Source organism: Podarcis liolepis (genome assembly GCF_965112155.1).
Source record: "Podarcis liolepis genome assembly, chromosome: 15".
Lineage (NCBI taxonomy): Eukaryota > Metazoa > Chordata > Lepidosauria > Squamata > Lacertidae > Podarcis > Podarcis liolepis.
This window is the reverse complement of record NC_139566.1, coordinates 4,104,423-4,117,656: the sequence shown is the minus strand read 5'-3', so window position 1 is coordinate 4,117,656 and position 13,234 is coordinate 4,104,423. Positions and strand designations below refer to the sequence as shown.

Here is a 13,234-nt window from a genome sequence, read left to right as displayed (position 1 = left end):
TCTTGAATAGGGAGGTGCTCTAAATGTACGGCTTTCAGCCTCATCCCCAGCCAGACCAATGGTCCATCCATCTCAGCACTGTATACACTGACTGGCAGCAGCTCTCCAGGGTTTCTGATGGGAGATTGCCCCCAGTCCTACCAGGAGATGCGACTGGGGACCTGGCACCTTCTGCACTCAAGGCAGCCAGTCTGCCCACTGCCCTGCGATTCTTCCTTTAGGATTAAACTTCATGAAATGTACGTAAACTATCCATGCAGCAGCACACTGTGAGATTTGGAAGGACTCTATTTATTCCACTTTGAAATATACTCGGAGTCGAGAGCGGATTTCATGCTCTTTATTCAGCTCATAGTGGTTGAGGAGGAATGGAAGTTTCCCCAGAATGTCTGCTTTATATACATTATTTACACAATGGGCCCCACGTGATTGGCTAATTCTGGGATTCTCCTGTAGGCCAATCAGATTGCGGATTCACTTCCACCTGGAGCTGGATTGGGTGGCTCCTGTGGACCAATCAGACTGCTGCATTCTGGATCCTATTCTAAGACCAATCAGACTGCTGCATTCTGAATCCTATTGTTCTAGGACCAATCAGACTGCTGCATTCTGGATCCTATTGTTCTGGGACCAATCAGACTGCTGCATTCTGGATCCTATTGTTCTAAGACCAATCAGACTGCTGCATTCTGGATCCTATTGTTCTAAGACCAATCAGACTGCTGCATTCTGGATCCTATTGTTCTAGGACCAATCAGACTGCTGCATTCTGGATCCTATTGTTCTAAGACCAATCAGAGTGCTGCATTCTGAATCCTATTGTTCTAGGACCAATCAGACTGCTGCCTTCTGGATCCTGTTGTTCTAGGACCAATCAAACTGCTGCATTCTGAATCCTATTCAACTCAGTACATGACACACTTCTTGTCCATTTCAGGAAACTTTTCCACCCGGTATACGGAGGCCGTGGCGATGCGCAGCAGCAGGGGCGTCGTCCGATGAATCCCTCAAAGGTGTCAAAACTGTCGTCCCCCCCAAAAAAAAGAAAGGCTTCCCTTTCTAAGAAAACAGAGCCTCAACTTGTCTCCTGCCTCCACACCCCGCAATTTATTACGTTTGAGGCCTTAGGTCATGTGTTTTCCTCGCCAGCAGCCACCGCCATCGACGGGACCTTCAGCCCGGCTTTGAGCAAAGTGCATGGTGCGAAGAGGCGTCTTGCCATCTTTTGAATGAGGCTTTTGTCCGGCGCTGGGAGGCCGCGGTGCACTGGGCCCCAGCTCACTGTTTGGGTATTCAGAGTCCCATTCTTCTCTCGGATCTCCGTGAGACGTACGGGCAGGCCGCCTTTTCATTTGGCTTGGCACAGGCTGGGTTAACAGAAGCTGGGGTTTTTTTAGTCTGGGATGTGGTCAAAGGATTTGTGTAGGCCGGGAGCCCCCTATGTCAAAGACCACTCTCCCTTGGGGAGAAAAATCCGTGTGGGGCTGCATGTTGGCAGCGGGCAACAGAAGAGCCAAGAGCCACCTTTAAAGCCCTCGGACCCACGTACCTACGGGACCGCCTCTCCTGGTCTGCCCCGCGGAGGACCTTAAGGTCCACAAATGACAACACCTTGGAGGTCTCGAGTCACAAGGTGGTTAGACTCCTGGTGAGGCTCGCTGGCCTCCCGGAAAAGCAAAAATTTGACCTTCTCCTGTAGGCAAAGATCATAAGACGACCCGGATGGTCGCCAGATTCTGTGTACAGATTTGTAGGCGCAGACCATCCCCTTATCGAAACTAGTTCATTAAGAAAATCCCCAAACTCAGTTCCATGGGTGACTCTGGTTCATCTCTGTGTGGTAGCTTATCTTCAAGTTTTAAGTGTCTATATGCTTATTGCATTTATAAATTTTAAATTTATTGTTGTACATTGTTTTAAATGTTTGTTTTCCTTCTGGGATTGTACCCCCAAGTGTGTTTTATAAGCTGGTCTCCGACCATAATAAATTATCTATATCTATCTGTAACTTTAGAAATTTGCCGCTGGCTCTCTTAAGGTTTCCGGCTCAGGGAGAGTGAGCGGCACGGACTGGCTCCCAGTGATGTGCCGCCTGAGGCCAATGGGCCACTGCAGGTCACACGATAAGGCCTGAGTCTCCACACATGATGTTATTGAAAAACCCGGATCTTTGTTCTGGTCTGTGGATAAGTGGTTGGTGCAACAGTGTTTATAATATTGGCTGCTGTTAACTTTCAGGTCATGCCAGCCTTTACCCAATTCACTCCCTATTGCCCCCTGGGGCGGATTTTCCTTGCGGGCCGCTAGTTGCTAACTCCTGCTGTGGACTGTGGCTGCAGTCGGCCAAAATCCACTCCCTTTTTGTTTTACGGTTGGAGAGGAGAGGCATTCCCGCCATAGCTGTCAAGTGTCCCTTATTTGAAGGGACAGTCCCTTATTCCAGCGCCATGTCCCACTGCTGTCCCTTATTGATGGATGTCCCTTAAATGATGTCCCTTAAATTTCAAAGGAAGCAGCTCCTCTCCCTCCCTCCCTGCCGGCCAGGGAGGAGGGAGGCTCCAACTGTGTTGCTTGGCTGTGTTGCTCACCCAATAAGGAGTCTAAGAACGACTGGGAGGGTGGAGCTTGCATGCCTTGTGTGTGGCTAGTTAATGCAAGCTGAGGGGGTTTTTGAATGCTGGACGCCATTTTGTTGCATGTGCTGCTCCAAACTTTGCAGTGCAAAGCCAGGCCGGGGAGCCATCTTAGGTTGAGGCTGCATAGGCCTTGTGGTGCATGTGATTCAGATTCTATTCAGTTGAACCTCTGGTTACAAAGTTGGTTGGACAGTGTTATTGAAGCTACCAGCATGAGTTCGACCAGACTGCAGGAGGACAGGAAGACTGGAGTGCCTGGAACAGGTGAGGCTGCAGGTCCCTTATTTTGGATGCTGGTCCCTTATTTTCAAATCTGTAAGTTGACAGCTATGATTCCCGCTCCAAGGGCCACTGGCAATAAGCCTCCCCAGTTCCTGTCTTATCCCACATTCCAGCTCATAAAATAAGATTCGTCCTGATTCCTGACTCTGAACCGCAATCCTGTTTCCCCAGCAGCTGCGTAAAAGACAAAGCTGTAATTTGATAATGTACTTGTGGGGGCGGCAAGGCGGGGGGCAGCGAACCGCCTCCGCTCCGTGCACGATAAATCTCCAGGTGCACAAATCTCTTGTGGTTATTATGAAATCACCACCACAAACGCTCTTAAAGACACCTCTTTTCTTTTGCAGTTTAATCTCAAACACGTCCAGGAGCTGAGCTTCCATCTTGGCTACACATCTCCCTCCCCTCCCCCAAGAAATGGCGCTTCTTTGGCGCCCCCTCCCCCCTCGGCTGAACCCGGAAGTGGCAGCGCAGACCCCCCAACACCCCCCCACACACACAAATTATCCCTCTCGAGTTATTCAGAAGCAAGATATGTAATTTCACGCTTTCTGAAAGTGGCTGCTGGCAAGAGGAAGAAGGAAACAGAGCTTGCAGCTCGACGGGCCAAAGACCCGCGGGCCGGAATTTGCTCAGAGGCTGCTTAGTTGCCGACTCCTGCTCCAGATCTTAGCTGCGATCCCCTCAAAAGCCACCCAGCTGTACAGAGTCGTTTTTATGATCAAGGGGTGTGTGGAAATGCCTCGCTTAATTCCCCGCACACTTCCGGCTGCCATCGCCACAAACAGGAACGTGGGCGAACCTCAGGGCCTCTCGACGCAGTTCACCCTGCAGCCAATAAATACATTCAGTCCCAATTTTGCAAACCACAGTCCCCTTCCCCGCCCGCAAAAACATGTAAGAGACAGAATGTGAGAAGGAGAGAGACACAGGAAGACGACACCGACAGAAGCAATTTTGCAATTCAGCCTCGCCGTACAATTTGAAAAGGAAAACACTACGGGGAATTCGTCGGAAGGTGGGGGTGTAGACAAAAGGTTTAGCCGCCTCACTCGCCGCACTGAAGGACAGGAGCCCAGCTGCACAGGCCTCAGATCAGGTCGAAATCTAAAGGGCCGACGCAGGGTATAGGAGCCCTCCAGAAATTGAAACTGTTGAACTGGAGGAGGCTGGTGTCTTCGCCGTCGTCTTCCCCGTCGGAGATGTTGCGGTTCTGTTTCTTCCGCTCTGCCGCGAAGCTGCCATAGCCTCCCTTGGGCTTGTAGGCGACCAGCTCAGCTAAGCCCAGGTGTTCCAGCTCGCTCAGGTCCAGTTCTGGGATGGGCATCTTCCAGTAGAGAAAGGAGTCGTACTGGGAGTTGACTGTGTCCCTCATTTCTTGCTGAGAAGAGAGGAGGAAGAAGGGATCTTCTGTTAGGGGAATGCTTGGGAGGCCTGAGTGCTAGGCATGTCGCTAATAATAATAATAATAATAATTTATTTATATGGCGCCCATCTGACTGGGTTGCCCCAGCCACTCTGGGCAGCTCCCAACTCATATAAACACAATAAAACATCAAGCATTAAAAGCGTCCCTAAACAGGGCTGCCTTCAGATGTCTTCTAAATGTTAGATAGTTGTTTATCTCTTTGACATCTGATGGGAGGGTGTTCCACAGGGCGGGCGCCACCACCGAGAAGGCCCTCTGCCTGGTTCCTTGTAGCCTCACTCCTCACAGGGAGGGAACTGCCAGAAGGCCCTCGGAGCTGGACCTCAGTGTCCAGGCAGAACGATGGGGGTGGATGAGGCCATTTAGGGCAGATATAGGCAAACTCAGCCCTCCAGCTGTTTTGGGACTACAGCTCCCATCATCCCTAGCTAACGGGACCAGTGGTCAGGGATGATGAGAGTTGTAGTATCAAAACTGCTGGAGGGGCAAGTTTGGCTATGTCTGGTTTAGGGCTTTCAAGGTCAGCACCAACACTTTGAATTGTCCTTGGAAACGTACTGGGAGCCAATGTAGGTCTTTCAGGACAGGTGTTATATGGTCTCGGCGGCTGCTCCCAGTCACCAAATCTGGCAGTCACATTCTGGATGAGTTGTTTCTGAGTCACCTTCAAAGGTAGCCCCACATAGAGCGCATTGCAGTAGTCCAAGCAGGAGATAACCAGAGCATGCACCACTCTGGAGAGACAGTCTGCGGGCAGAGAGGGTCTCAGCCTGTGTACCAGGTGGAGCTGATAGACAGCCGCCCTGGACACAGAATTGACCTGCGCCTCCATGGACCTCTGTGAGTCCAGAATGACTCCCAGGCTGCGCACCTGGTCCTTCAGGGGCACAGTCACCCCATTCAGGACCAGGGAGTCCTCCACACCTGCCTGCCTCCTGTCCCCCAAAAACAGTACTTCTGCCTTGTCAGGATTCAGCCTCAATCTGTTAGCCACCATCTATCCTCCAACCACCTCCAGAGACTCACACAGGACCTTCACTGCCTTCACTGGTTCTGATTTGAAAGAGAGGTAGAGCTGGGTGTCAACTGCAAACTGATGAACACCCAGCCCAAACCCCCTGATGATCTCTCCCAGCGGCTGCATGTAGATGTTGAAAAGCATGGGGGAGAGGACAGAACCCTGAGGTCTGGGCCCGTCCCTCCTCCGGCCGCAAGTTCCTCTCCCCACACCCAACAGCAACACCCTTGGGTGGGTCTTCACTGCGGTCCCTTCCCTCTCTCCCACTCCCAGCCACAGATCTCCTAAGCCTCCCTCCTCACTGCCCCACCTCTCAGTCTGGAGATTGCCTTTCTTCAGGCAGTAGCACATCTCCCCATCCACCCATCCATCATCCAAGGAGGGGCGGCCCCCCAACCTGCCCCTCTTTGCGCCTTCTCTGCCAATTTTCTCTGCTCCCTATTCCCAGACATGCTGTCCTTGGCTAGCAAGACTGCACTCCCATGGGGGTTCAAAAATAAAACCCCGAAAGGGGGGAGAAGCAGGCTAGCTTCTCGCCTCGCCTCCCCACAAAAATAAGAGCAGCGCCTGTCCATTTCGCCTCACATCTCAGCTTCTAGAAACTTACTCTTTTTTAAGAAAGAAAGGAAGGAAGGAAGGAAGGAAGGAAGGAAGGAAGGAAGGAAGGAAGGAAGGAAGGAAAAGGAATTGAAATCTGGAGGTTACGCTTCACCTGAGTGTGCATTTTTTGAAAAATATAACTGTACGCATTCAACGCACCTCTGTGTTTTCCTTCAAGGGAGCCATCTCCTGGTTCCTGCTGTGCTATATCTATCTCTGCCTTCAACGCCTTTCTGGGCTCCCAAGAAAAATTACATCACTTTTAATTTTAAAAGAGGGGTGGGGATTTGTGTGAGTGTGCAGGCTCCTCTGAAAGACCTTTGTGTGGCATCCCAGGCATGTGGCAGACATCTGCGTTTTGAAAATAGCCCCCTCTGCAAGATGGGGTGGGGGGTGGGTGCGTGGATATTTTTATGTAAGCAGACACATCCTTCTAACATTGTTTCCGGATAATCGTTTTATTGAAAGGCACCAAATGACTGGCGGAATCAAAACCGAAGAGGCTCCGCGAGCCCCGAATCACCACCTGCTTAATTTAATAAGTGGAAAGGAGGTGGAGAGAGCGAGAGAGCCATTAAAAGGGCTGAGATCCTAACCCTACTTACCTGGGGGTAAGCCCCCTTGAGTTAAATGGGACTTCCTTCTGAGTGGACTTGGTTAGGATTGCAGCCTTGTTGTTTCAAAACCTGATTTTTAAATTTTCATTTTCAAAGACCATTTCATTTGTGGACCACCGTCGCCTCTTCGGGTTTCTAAAAATACTTATATCTCTCCATACAACAAGGGAGTGGTCAGAGAAGGGTTGCGTTTCAATAAAGAGGACGGAATTACGTAGCATTTTAAAACGTTTTTAACACTGAACAGGTGGCTGGCAATGACATGGGTTGAAGAAGAAGCCCTACTCTGAGGAGACCCATGGAAATTAATCAAGGTGGCATTCTTAGGCCCATTTATTTCAATCAGTCTAATCTAAACACCTATCTATAGCTATATATCTATATCTCCCCCTCTTTCTTTCTTTTTTTCCTTTCTCCCCCTGTGATGAGGCTGCATTTCAATGTTTTAATGTTGTATTTTCATCTTGTTTCTTAAGTTGTATTTCAATCAACTTGTTTTTATTATTGTTTGTTAGCTGCCCTGAGCCCGGTCTTGGCTGGGGAGGGCGGGGTATAAATTATTATTATTATTATTATTATTATTATTATTATTATTATTAAGACATTTATCTCCTCCAATCCCAACAGTCAGACAGGCTTAACAGGTCTGAACGAGCCTTTTTTTAAAAAAAGAAGACAAAATGTATTGTATGCAGGAAGATGCTAACTCGGAACAGATTAATAACAATGCGAGATTTATTTGTCTATTTTAAAGGACAAGTGGAAGATGGAAGAATCCGACCAGAATTAAAATACATTCTCCCCCCCCCCCCCCATTTACCTCCAAATCATATATATTTCAAATGCCCTCTTTCTTTTCCGGCTCTTCCTTACCTTCCTCAGAGAAGGACCAAAAGGGGCTTCGGATGCAACCGAAACAGGAGATGCCTTTTGTGCTGGAGGAGAGAGAGAGACAGAGAGATCTCTAGTGGTCCAGAGAGATGGGCAGATGGTGTGATCCGTCTCCCCTCCTGCTTTTGTCTGGCTGGGGGTGTGTGTGTGTGTGTGTGTCTGTGTGGGTCTGTCTCTGTTGCGCACAAGCCTCTCCTCTTTTTTTTTTGCTGCAATGCAGCCCCTCCTAAGCCTTCATCGCAGGGACTGCAGCGGCCCCAGTGAATCAGCTCTGAGAAGAATTTTCTATTTTCAGTCGGGGAAGGAGGCTGAAGCCATGGAGATTTTCCTTCCATATATATGCATGGCGGATGCAATCTCTGTGAGCTTGCCAGGAGCGGGGGGGGGGGGGGTTGTGTGTGTTTTTAAAACGGCAACGATTAGATAATTGCTGCATTATTAGCAATTACGATGCAGTTGTGGAGGAACAGAGAAAGATGAACGCTGGTGACACACGTCTTCATTCTGGCCTTTGATACTATCTATCTATCTATCTATCTATCTATCTATCTATCTATCATCTATCTATCTATAGTATCAAAGGCCAGAATATATACACACACATTAATAATAATAATAGTAATAATGATGATGATTTTATTTATACCCCGCCCACCTCAGCCAAGGCTCAGGGCGGCTAACACCAAATATAAAAACAATTTATTGAAATACAGCTTAAAAAACAACATTAAAACATTAAAAGGCAGCCTCATTTCAGCAGAAAAGCAATCAAAAACTTTTTTGGGGTTAAAAACGTCAAGTCTTCACCAAGGCTAACCATATACACACACACACATGTACACACACATACATACCATATATCCATCCTATTCTTCTGATTGCAAATTATTGAATAAAAATTGCACACTGCTTGATGGTTAAAAAGACAAACACCACCTCAAAGCAGTTTTTAAAGAAAGATGGAACAATAAAGTTACCAATAATAAAAAAATTAACAGCAGCAATGGATAAGGCCTTTGGAAAGATAAGGTAACAATAGACCAAAAAAAAAAATATTAAGATTCTAAATACCTGGATAGGTTTGTTTTTAGCAGGTGCCAAAAAGAGCACAGCGAAGGCACCTGCCTGGTGTCAATAGGCAGGGAGTTCCACAGGTGCTGCCACACTGAAAAATCAAGTTCTTACAAATGTGGCCCCCACAGCAGGGCCGGTTCTGTCAAACTCATGCTAGTAGCTTCGAGAACACTGTCCCACCGTCTCGTCCTCTGTCGTTCCCTTCTCCTTGCGCCCTCCATCTTTCCCAACATCAGGGTCTTTTCCAGGGAGTCTTTTCTTCTCATGAGGTGGCCAAGGTATTGGAGCCTCAGCTTCAGGATCTGTCCTTCCAGTGAGCACTCAGGGCTGATTTCCTTCAGAATGGAGAGGTTCTTGCAGTCCATGGGACTCTCAAGAGTCTCCTCCAGCACCAGAATTCAAAAGCATCCATTCTTCTGTGATCAGCCTTCTTTATGGTCCAGCTCTCACTTTCATACATCACTACTGGGAAAACCAGAGCTTGAACTATACGGACCTTTGTTGGCAAGGTGATGTCTCTGCTTTTTAAGATGCTATCTAGGTTTGTCATTGCTTTTCTCCCAAGAAGCAGGCATCTTTTAATTTCGTGGCTGCTGTCACCATCTGCAGTGATCATGGAGCCCAAGAAAGTGTCTCACTGCCTCAATTTCTTCCCCTTCTATTTGCCAGGAGGTGATGGGCCCAGTGGCCATGATGGGAAGTTAGTTGAAGCATTTCCCCACACAAGGCGAAATCACTGAACAGAACCAATTCAGAGCTGACTGTCCTGGCTAGAGCACGGTGTTCCATCCATCGCCCTTCACGCCGGCATCGGAATCATGGCTTCACTTGTGCCTCTACCGCCGTTTGCGCCAGCCTCTGAATCATGGGACTCCTACCTCGCTCGGTTTGACTGCTACCTCCAAGCCAACGAGCTGACGCAAGTATCATATTCCTCAGCCTCTGTGGGTCTGAGGTGAGAACTTCAATACATAACACTTCAATACATCACCCCTCCCATATCCAAGAATCTGCTGATGTTCTCTGCTGATTCTCGAGAGAGGAGGGGGGCGGTTTCTGCTCTCTACTAATTCCGCTCCAGCCTCACATCAAAGAGAGAGAGAGAGACTGAGTGTTAGAGAGAGATCGTGTGTATAGATAAGGTTGCTGCTAAGAGCAGCTGCAGACACTCAGTGCAGTTCAGCATTTTCGTTTAGACCTCATTTAGCTCTGTACATAGTTGTGTATTATAGTTGTAGATAGAATAAAAGAAGATATTCTACAGAGCTGCTCTCCGAGTCGTTTATGCTCTGCTATACTCTGCTATACTCTGCTGTGCGACGACTGTCTTCTTATTGGAGTGAATCTGGTCTCACAACTCTAAGCTGTGAGTCCACAGCACTTTGACCTGTTCCTGTGCAGAAGATGGTCTCTGGAAGTGCTACCCAGCTTGCCTGGCCCAGTCGGGGCTGAGTCCAGTTGGTGGTGCTGGCTCAAGGGCGATGCTGACAAACTTCAATACATAACACTGTGTATATCTCTAAATTGTTGTTAGCCGCCCTGAGCCCAGCTTCGGCTGGGGAGGGCAGGATATAAATAAAATTTATTATTATTATTATTATTATTATTATTATTATTATTATTATTATTATTCTCAGGGATATAGCTCTAATGATGCTCTAGGAAGCTGCCTTTCACTGAGACCATCAGTCCATCTAACTCAATATTGTCCACACTGGTAGGCAGCTGCTCTCCAGTGCTTCAGGCAAGGAGCGTGGTTATGCCTGCACCATAAATTTAACGCACTCTTATAGCACGTTAACAGACTTTGGCTTCCCCCAAAGAATCCTGGGAACTATAGTTCACTAAGAGAGCTGAGAGTTGTTCGGAGACCCCTCTCTCTACCCCCTCTCCCAGAACTACAAGCTGTTTAACAATCAACTCTTCTTCCCAGGGAACCCTGCACCATTTTTTTAAAAAAAGATTCCTGTGTTAGAAAAGTAATTTAAATAACACAGTCTGGAGTGAAAGATGACACTTTACTGAGGAAACTGAGCAAAAACAGCATATGATTTGGGGAGAAAGTCACAGGGAGGTTTTAGCTCAGTCCTTGCGCATAGTAACGTACAGAGGAAAAACGAGATGAACCAATTGCTTGACTCAGTGTAAGTCAGCTTCCTATGTCCCTTCCCAAGTCCGCACTTTCTTCGGAACTATGAGGACTAGAAACTTGATATTATACTTAAGGGCCTTAGCTCAGTAAGTAGTAGAACACCTGCTCTGCATGCAGAAGGTCCCAGGTCCGCTCCATCTCCAGGTAGGGCTGGGGAAGACTGTGGACAGCCAGTATGCACCGACCAGCCTCCAGGGAGTTCAGATTATGGTCTGCATGCTCTCCTCCTCCATCATAGCCGCAGAACAACCCAGAAAGAGAATGTGTACATGACCCTCTCTTTTCTAAACCCAAACTAATGTGGAAATGTGGGGGACTGAAGACTGGAAACAAATAAAAACAGAACCTGAAATTGACTCATTTCCCCATCCTTACGCCTTGCCGGCATTTTCAGGGAGCCTGTGGAACTCCCCGTCACAGGGAAATGCCTTAATAACCTCTTCCGAGCGAGCCTGCAGCACTGCCAGCAACGGATACGACGTGTTCTTTTAAAACTCCTGGGAGGCATTGCTCAGCAGGTCTCGGAACAACCTCGCAGCTTGTCTTCAATTTCATGAATCTTTCAGCAGCTTTTTGAGCGCTCGAGAAGAGGTAAATTATGGGAGCTGTCGTGTTTCATGCTGACGTAACCTCGTCGCTTATAGCTGTTGATAAACCTCCTTTTAGGAAGAGTATTCTCTTTTTAGAAAACGGCCTTGAAGATTTGTAACACATAGCGGTTGTGAGTCTAAATATAAGTAATTGTACAAACTTCTGTTCCGTTTTATTCAATGTTATTTTTTTATCAGGTGTTATTTTTATCAACGGCTTCCTGTCCATGTCGTTTGACACCCTCGGAGGGGATCTTATCCCTTCAAAAACAAAAAGAGAAGCCTGTTCGTCGCTCTGTGTATGCTTTCAATATTTGCCTTCAGATTGCTTCTTCCTGTGTTTTAGGGGGAGAAGCACTCTGGACACGCTCAGAGGCATTCCACTTGAGGTCTTCAAAAAAAATATTATGTAAGCAACCTTCTATCCTGTTGATGAATATTTACAAAACATCCCACTTGCATATATATCTTACAAGAGTTGCAGCCAATTTAAGCTCTACGCAGAGTAGGACCATTGAACTTCATAGATCTGGTTAATTTCAGTGGGCCTACTCAAGAAAACAACATGGAAAGGGTTAGGCTGATTTTGGAAATCGGCTGTAATAACAATATTATTATTGCAAGCAGGCATTTAAGAAATTTAGTGAGCTGAGTGAAAAATGAAAATTCAGATAAGAGAGGCCTTTTAAAGGCTAGCAAATGTCCTCCATTTAGCTTGGTAAGTCTACATTCATCAGAGAAGCACATCAGCTGCTTTTGGAAAACCAAATAATTTTAATTTTACTTTCTGAAAATGTCAGCCAAGGCTAAATACTACTACAGCGGTACCTCGGATTACATATGCTTCAGGTTACAGACTCCGCCAACCCAGAAATAGTGCTTCAGGTTAAGAACTTTGCTTCAGGATGAGAACAGAAATTGTGCTCCAACGGCGCGGCAGCAGCAGGAGGCCCCATTAGCTAAAGTGGTGCTTCAGGTTAAGAACAGTTTCAGGTTAAGAACGGACCTTCGGAAAGAATTAAGTTCTTAACCCAAGGTGCCACTGTACTACTAAAATTGTAATATAATTGTCAGTACTTGGCAATCATTTTAATGATTTCTATGCAATTTTACGTTTTACTTACCAAGCAAAACTAAATTATATTAATTTAACAGAAATATCCTTTGAATTCCCAAGCCAGGTTGCAACCTTTTAGGACTCCTCATTTGGGAAATTTGAACATTGGAAAATTCAACATGCCCTGGCAGGAGAGGACCTCTGCCTAAAATCCCTGGAAAGTCCTGCGCTAGAGAGACCAAAGGTCTGTCTCTGTGTCGGACAGCTTCTGTTTAAACCAGCCCTTTCCTTCGCAACAATGAGAACTGGAATCTTATTGTTCTGTTTAAGAGAAGGGCCACACAGCCCAGCAACAGAACACTTTATTTGGTGTACCAAAAGTCCCGGGTTCCAACTCTGGCGAATCCAAGCAGGGCTAGGAACACCTGTCGCCCAAAACCCCCGAAAGCCGCTGAGAAAACCGGCAGCCCAGATTTGTCCCTAAACGGTGACGCAGAAGAGCCTCCAAGTTTAGAGGCAGTCTACCAGCCATGGGCATAGTCAGGGACTACCCCCCCAAAAAATCAAGTACCATATTTTTCATCCCATAGGACGCACCTAGTTTTTTGGGGGGAAATAAAGGGGGGGGGAATCCTTTATTTCCCCCCCCCCAAAAAAAACCTGGTCGGGGAATCCAAACCAGTTTGGGGAACAGTGGGATGGCCGCGCTGTGCCTCCCCGCTGTCCCCCGAGCTTGTGGGGCTGCCCAATGTCTGCCCAAAATGCGGGGTGCTCTGCTTCAGCGCTCCCCGCGCTCCGTGCAGCAGGCTGCTATCCACAGCCCAGGGAGCCCGGCGGGAACTCCGGCGGGCTCTCCAGGCTTGCTGATAGCTTCCTGAAGCCTGGAGA

At 47.6% G+C, this 13,234-nt stretch overlaps 2 protein-coding genes across 3 annotated transcripts in view; one reads left to right on the top strand and one right to left on the bottom strand.

Moving 5' to 3' along the window:
* HORMAD1 (HORMA domain containing 1) overlaps positions 1 to 13,234 on the top strand; it is a 578,262-nt gene that overhangs the window by 205,036 nt on the left and 359,992 nt on the right. The window lies entirely within an intron of this gene.
* MLLT11 (MLLT11 transcription factor 7 cofactor) lies at positions 3,858 to 7,724 on the bottom strand. 2 transcript variants are annotated; one of them, XM_083477461.1, is made up of 2 exons: positions 7,456 to 7,724; positions 3,858 to 4,299 (listed from the first exon to the last, which is right to left on the bottom strand). In XM_083477461.1, the coding sequence occupies exon 2, from the start codon at positions 4,291 to 4,293 to the stop codon at positions 4,009 to 4,011; it is 285 nt and encodes a 94-aa protein (XP_083333587.1). In that variant the 5' UTR covers positions 4,294 to 4,299; positions 7,456 to 7,724; the 3' UTR covers positions 3,858 to 4,008. The 2 variants fall into 2 exon arrangements, with proteins under 2 accessions (XP_083333587.1, XP_083333586.1); XM_083477460.1 differs by lacking the exon at positions 7,456 to 7,724 and adding an exon at positions 6,125 to 6,270.